Genomic DNA, 6974 nt, shown 5'->3' with positions numbered 1-6974 from the left:
CGCTCAATCGCAATGATCGGGGAAACAAAAATATCTGAGAAAAGTTTTTAAATTTGGTGCATTTCGCTAGATCCAGACCTTTGAGGCGTGTGCAATACCCCTGCCATTCCGACACACCCCCTGGACATTACTTCATTGAGCCCTACTGTCCAGTGCCGAACTCTTGCCGACCCGCTTGCTCTACTATGCTGCGCTGAGGGAAGGAGGCCTTCGACACCAACCTATTTCGAGCCATTTTCCATCCGCTTCCTCCCCGCCAAGAACAGCAACATTTCCAGATTCGCCCACGATACCCGTCCAATGTAGCGAGACGCCCTCATCACCCTCTCATCCCCACACTATCGACACCCGGAACGGCTACAAGTGCCGTCCTACCGTACGAGCAGCACCTTAGTGACGTCGACTAGTGCAAACTTCCCTTAGGGTAACCCTCATCCCCTCCTTTCGTATTCTCAATGGAACAAAATCCGTCTCGCAACCCCCCACCTCCTCCGCCTCTTCCCCCTCCAGATGAGGATGAAATCGCTCCAGCCCCGCAGCCGCCCCGCCCCTTGCAAGTTCCCCTCCCCGAATTAGATGAAAGCCCCCCGCACCCATGGAACGATGTCAACGAGAAGCAGCTCCGCTCTGCCCTGATCGGTGCCTGCAAGCGTATGCCCCGCAATGCGGAAGCCCACTTCCATCTAGGCCTCATGTACATGCGCAAGTGCGACGGTGAGGAAGCCCTCCGCTCTTTTCAACATTGCAAGCAGATTTACAACGAGCGTCTGGACCAGTACAAGACCCAATCTATTGAACCACCCATGCAGCTCCTTTCCTGCATAGCGCGATTACGCTCCCATTCGGCACAGGCCGCGCATCTCGAGGCTATGTCCAGCTACGAGCGTGAGGAGCGCACCCCGATGCTGACACGACTGCATCGTGACCTTGTTGTCGCCACCAACATGGATAACACGCAACCAGATGTGTGGAATGCGATCGCGATGTTGCATCTTTCGGAGGGTGGATATGAGGGGGCCCGTGACATTTTAAAGCTGATACGAACATCATGCCCTGAATATTTGGATGCATTAAGCAACCTCGGTCTAGCAGAGCTCGCACTTGGAAACGAGGAAAGTGCGGTGTCTTGCTTTCAGAAAGTTATCCTTTGCGACAAGGGGCATGCAGAGGCTCTGTCCAACTACGGTGTCGTTTTGTTGAAGCACGGGATTTACGATGCCGCCATTCGGGCGTTCGAAGGGGCTGTCAAAGGTTCTACTGCGCAGGGGCGCGGGCTATCTTTCGCGTGGGGGGGTTTAGCAGTTGCTAGGGGGGCAATAGGTCTTTTGGAAGAGGCGGAGAAGGCTGCTCACGAGGCAGAGAGAACAGCTGACCCTCCAAACAAGGCGCGTTTTTCGATGCTCTTGACGTCAATTCGGGCGAGAAGAGTGACAGCTCGAATGCGCCGAGGGGTAACTTCATATCCGCCACAACTTCTCAAAGGGGACGGGTTGGAGTCGCCGCCGCAGGTCAAACAAGAGCTGTCAGAACAACCATCACAGAGTCGATACGGATCGAATTCTCCTCTGTCTGGAGCGAGTGAAGATCCGCGACCAGCAGTGGAAGCAGCTGTCCTTCGCTTACGAGCGTTGGCGAGAGATATCAAGTCAAGTTCCTCCAAAACGGCGCTAGGGGCCGTGCTTCGGTTGCGACACGAGTATTCTTGGGAGGATTCTGGAAATAGGAACTTCGGAGCTGAGGCGGCAGAGCGGCTTGTGGAAGCGTTAGAGAGCAACGACTCAGACGTAGCTGCATGGGTGCAGCTTTCACTTCTACAAATGGGTACAGGCGAATATCAAGAAGCGCGCGACTTTGCTGCTCAGGCTGTGGCGCGAAGTGGTGAGATGGAATCTGCGTGGAATGCGTTGGCAGTTTCAAACCAACTTAATGATGACGTACCCGAAGCGCAGAAAGCATACGAGAAAGCCATCGAAATTGTAACGAGAAAGTACAACAAAAACAACAACAGAAGGTTGCCCCATGAACACGAATCTGGTGATCGAGGTAAGACATCCGAGACTGATTCTCAAGATATCATTCGCGCCCTGACTTCAGATCCGTTGTTGCCGGTGGAGGAGGAGAACGAGGGTAAAGGCATCCAAGCGGAGACACTACTGGAAGACCTCAACGATGCGGGACTGCAGTCACTTGCCTCTTTGTACAACAACTATGGAAACCTGAAGCGTCAAGAAGGCCGCAGTTTTTCAGAAGCTCTCCATGCCTATAATACGAGCTTGAAACTGGGTGGTGAAAACGCTTTAGTGTATAACAATCTTGCGCTCCTGTACATTTCTGCTGGTCGTATGAGTGATGCAACTAGTATGCTGGAACACGCATTGAAACTAGAACCTCAACTGGAATGTGCAATTTCGAATCGCTTGAAGCTGCGAGCGCTTATCAGACGAAAAGAGAGAGAAAGTGAAGAGAAGCAGGACTACAGCAGCGACCTTGGTTTTGGTGAAATTGATTGTCTTTGAGATGTCCAGATGATAGTAATTCACCCATGTGAGAGACGAGTGTAGTGAACCATAGGTAAAGCCTGTATATTAGATCTTACCGACATTTTTTTGAATCAATGGTTCTAGTTTACCGTTTTTCGTTGATGGGCTCATGTTTCCCTACGTGGGAGATCTATTCCACCAGAAGAAGTCAATCACACATTCCTGTCATCCAGATGTAAAAGAGCATATGGAGCAAGACTCAATTCGTCCTTCTCCCGCAGCCTGAACGCTCCGAAATGCTTCAGAGACCTGCCACACAGGAAGGCCTTCGGGTGAGCAATTCTACGTAGCGTGATACAGTAATGTGGCAAGTCCATCTATTCGCTAGTGCCGTAGGGATGTGATGAGTACATTTTTCTTCTTTTGGAAAGGGCTAAACACCACAAGAAGCGTTGCCGTCTTAGAAGGCTTGCGAGATTAGAAAAATATCAGCTCGAAATACTTGTACTATATATTCGAGAGAAGACGAAGACAGACCGGTACTTAACTCCATGCTTTGTTTATTTGTGAGATGGGATGACTAGCACTGTGCAAATAATTAGCAGAAGGTGGGAATACAACTATCCTTTGCCTAACTTACTGAAGAGATGAGAATAGGAATAAGAATATTTTCAAGACAGCACCAAGTTCTCCGGCGTACTCGTTGCAGATGACTGCTTCGAGGAATCACTAAACTTCCGCGCTTTCAAAATAAACGGGTGCCGGAGCAAATCGCGAGCTGACGGTCGCTCTTGAGGATCCCAAATCCAACATGCTGTTAGAAAATCCTTCGCTTCTGTGCTTAGATGGGATGGAATTGGAGGACAACGATCCTCTACCATCCTGAACAAAACCTGCATAGCACTCAGTTCGTGGTATGGCCTGCGACCGGTTGCGAGCTCCAGAACGGTGCACCCCAAGCTCCAAATATCCACACTTGTTGTATATGGCCGATACTCAACCATCTCTGGGGCTATATACCAGGGTGTTCCGACCATATGTTGTTGTCCAGGGTTAATAGTCTGTACATTCTCAGATCTACTAACGCCAAAATCGCAAATCTTCACTGCGGCACTGCTGTCGACAAGAATATTGGCGGGCTTCAGGTCTCTGTGTGTAACCTTGTTAGAATGAAGATATTCCAGTCCGCTTAACACTTGTCTAGCAATCTCAGCAACGAGAGTTTCCGGAAAAGCAGAGTACTGAGATAAGTGCTCCGCAAGGCTGAGTCCATCCACATATTCGACAACAAGATTGAGGGATCCATTGTCACCTACAAAGCTGCCCTTGAACTCTACAACATTTGGATGATGAAGCCCCTTCCAAATATTTTGCTCTTTTACAGCCTTCTTGTCTACCATCGCACCACTGTTGTGGAACCGCTTGATGGCGACAATGTCACTTGATCTTATGTCTTTCGCCATGAATACAGATCCATACCCGCCTTTCCCTAGAACCTGTCCTATCTCAAAAAAGTCTTGGACCATGTTTCCATCTGCTTCCCGGGCAAGCATCCTCTCTCTCAAGTCAGCATCGCTAGCCAACTCTTCTTCATTGCCTCGGGGTAATGCATCATAATCCTCAACGTCAGCGGCCGCTCGGCCTTCTGCCAACTGCTTCATACCCGAGGGTTGTTGCCGCGGCCGACAGTTCCGAGTTACTGAGACAACGCGACCTGTCGACCTGAACTTATTGGCTTCGTACTGAGATTTTCGGGCAAGATACTCTGCTTTCATAGGGGAGCGTGGAACATAGGGTCGCTGCTGGTCTGTAATTCGCTGACCTCGGGGCGCAGTTTGCTGGGGTGCAGCTCTCTGCGATCTTCCCTGGGGATGAGACGCGTCCTTGACACCGGAGTCTCTTCGAGAGTACTGCAGATTTGGTCTACCATGATTCGTAACACCCGAATTGATGAGCCGCACAGATGCCCGAGAAAGACGCTCTAGACTTTCCGGCATCGCAGCCGTTGCATTGCGATCCCCTGTTTCGATGTCCTCCAGGATGGCTTGACGAAGATCGTACAGCCTCTTGACAGGATGGCCGGCTAGGGCAGCTTGCTTGACTTGAATTCCCACTGCGTACAAAACTTTCGCCCTTCTCGTCGCGCTGCCCTGAGCCAGCACTTGTAGTGCACGGAACGCAGTCTTGATAAGCCTTTCTGGAGCATCCTGCGCGTTATATACTCGCAGTATAACTGCTGCTCCATCTTTCAGGCTCAACGCGTCAGACGCTGCACGCCCATCACCGCATACATTGGCCAACGCTCTTACAATATCGAAGGCGGGAACAAATTCTTTGAAGGACTTGCATTTGCTGAGTCTATCTATAAGCGGTACCAGCCCGCCAGCTTCCCGAACGGCCGACCGGGCTTTCTGCGTTGACGCAACATTACCGATAAGGCGAGAAGCTTCCGCAACTACTTCCGGATCTCGGGCAAGGCGCAGTGCTCGAAAAGCGGTTTGCAATCCATTGGCAGAGACAATCGCTTTGTGCCATCTGACCTCCAGAGCGAACTCGGCCAACAAATTCACGACTTGAAACATAGCTTCTTCGTTCTCAGTGGTGGCGCCAAGGGCCGCCAATGCTTTCAAGCCGCCGTGCTTAATGACATAGCTCTGAAAACGAATGCCGTGATGGGAAAGGTTTGAAATGGCTGCCGCAGCTTCTACTATGACCTCTGCCTCCTCGCCACGCCCTACTCTCCCGTCAATAATGGCAAGAAGGGGCTCAACACATCCGTATTTGGCGGCAAGAACAGCAGTCGTCTCTTTCCCTCCGAGAAGGTTACGGAGACCGCGACAAGCACTGCCTAGCGTCGAACGGTCGGATGATTTGGCGAGGTTGATGAGCCTCACGAGAACAGGAACAGTGCCAGCGGCCACAAGCTCGTCCTCACACGCCTCGAGCACAGCCAACTCCGCAATGGCAAAAGTAGAATTGCAGCGCATGTCAAGGGTGGTCTCCTCATGTCTCAAAAGTGAAACGATGGAAGTGGCAACACCCTCACGGATCATTTTAAGTCTAGTGGCATCATCCCGAGCAGCCGCAGCCGCGATGCGTCTGACGGGGATGTCTGCGGATGCGATGTCATTCGATCTCAGAATGGCAGCCAAGTCAATATGCGGCCATGTCGGTTGAGAGGCGTCAATTTTGGATGATGAAGAGCCTCCATTTGAAGGTTTGCGCTGGTGCGTGGGTCTATTTTCTGGGATTGAAGTTCGGGAGCTGACCTTTTTCACGACTTCGCCCACCTGGAGCTTGTCTGCTGAAGTATTTGCGCCCTTCCCTTTCGAAGCACGTCTCTTCGGAGCTGGAGCAGCAACGACAACCGGGGAGGCGACTTTGATGGATCTGCGCCGATCCGAGGTTACAGACTTTGCAGGGAGCACCGGCTCACGCTTCGCTGCTCGCTGGCGGCGGTTTTTCCGCTTCTTGTCGGGCTGCAACTGGGCCCCCTGTTGGGAGGGGTTGACCTGGGTGCGTTTCCCCCAGCGGCGATTCGAAGGCTCCGGTGCATCGGCCTGGGCTGTGTCCTTAGACGCGGAATTTTCTTTCTCGAGAGCTTTGCGAGCAGGGGTCTTGGCAGACACTTGGGCGGGGCGATACTGCGTAGGCTGGCGGCGTACAGTGGCGTTACGGTCGCGCAGAACAGGGTGGGATTTGTCGCCGGTCTTGCGAGCAGTAGTTCCTGTAGAAGAGGGGTGGGAGACGGCCGCGGCAGCAGCGGCGGCCGCGGCGGCGGTGGCGTCGTGCGGCTTGCGCTTATCCTTGCGGCGAAGGAAGTCGAGCATTGTCTCGAGGGACGGGGGCGGGGTGGAGTCGAAGGCGAGAGGAAGAGAAGGGCAGGGGGGCTAGAGCGCGAGGGGTGAGGGGAAAGGGGGCGGCTTGAAGGGGTTAAGGGAGAGGGGGTGGGGAGGGGGGGGGGGAGGAGGGGGATTACGGGAACACAGTTGTCCGTGTACATTCCTAACAGTGGGGGCCGGTGGCTGTATACTTCCAAAAAATTCTTCGACCGACTTTCCTACGCTGACGGCTTCCCAAGTCCAGGAAATTATAATTAATTGAAAACTCAATATTAACATTAAATATATAATGATTACAACATGCGCTAATTAGTAACGAAAGGAAGACACTGGTTACTATTCAACCACCAGGCCGGACTTGCGTAAATGTATTCAAAATCCCAATATTCTGAGAAACTCACCTCGGTAAGAAACACGGGGTACAGAGTAAAGTCTCGATATCGTGAACCGAAATGTGGCGCTTCCGAGCAGCCCATTGAGTTCGCCTTACCGAGGCAGTTCACGGCGGCGGAACTGCTCGTGTACACGTGTACCCGTTTTACGGGTACAGTATGATTTGGACCACACCGGTGGAGACGCTCTTAGAGCGTCTCCACCAATGCCGATGATACGGTCACAGGAACACAAACTCACTTTCCTTGACTCTGTCCAT

General features: G+C 52.2%; 2 protein-coding genes across 2 annotated transcripts; one reads left to right on the top strand and one right to left on the bottom strand.

Annotated features, from left to right (window-relative positions):
• The first annotated feature begins 455 nt into the window (after nt 1–455).
• On the top strand, nt 456–2516 carry CHC_T00002633001 (hypothetical protein). Its single transcript, XM_005713762.1, has one exon. The coding sequence runs from the start codon at nt 456–458 to the stop codon at nt 2514–2516; it is 2061 nt and encodes a 686-aa protein (XP_005713819.1).
• A 635-nt stretch (nt 2517–3151) lies between these two features.
• On the bottom strand, nt 3152–5533 carry CHC_T00008634001 (Serine/threonine protein kinase). Its single transcript, XM_005713761.1, has one exon. The coding sequence runs from the start codon at nt 5531–5533 to the stop codon at nt 3152–3154; it is 2382 nt and encodes a 793-aa protein (XP_005713818.1).
• Nucleotides 5534–6974: the final 1441 nt, after the last annotated feature.

This window comes from Chondrus crispus, genomic scaffold (genome assembly GCF_000350225.1).
Source record: "Chondrus crispus Stackhouse genomic scaffold, scaffold_147, whole genome shotgun sequence".
Classification (NCBI taxonomy): domain Eukaryota; phylum Rhodophyta; class Florideophyceae; order Gigartinales; family Gigartinaceae; genus Chondrus; species Chondrus crispus.
This window is presented reverse-complemented; position numbering and strand designations above follow the sequence as displayed.

What these genes read in the sequence shown, in the direction of transcription:
- CHC_T00002633001 (XM_005713762.1), top strand. Translation starts at nt 456, where the DNA reads ATGGAACAAAATCCGTCTCGCAACCCCCCACCTCCTCCGCCTCTTCCC.
- CHC_T00008634001 (XM_005713761.1), bottom strand. Translation starts at nt 5,533, where the DNA reads ATGATCCGTGAGGGTGTTGCCACTTCCATCGTTTCACTTTTGAGACAT.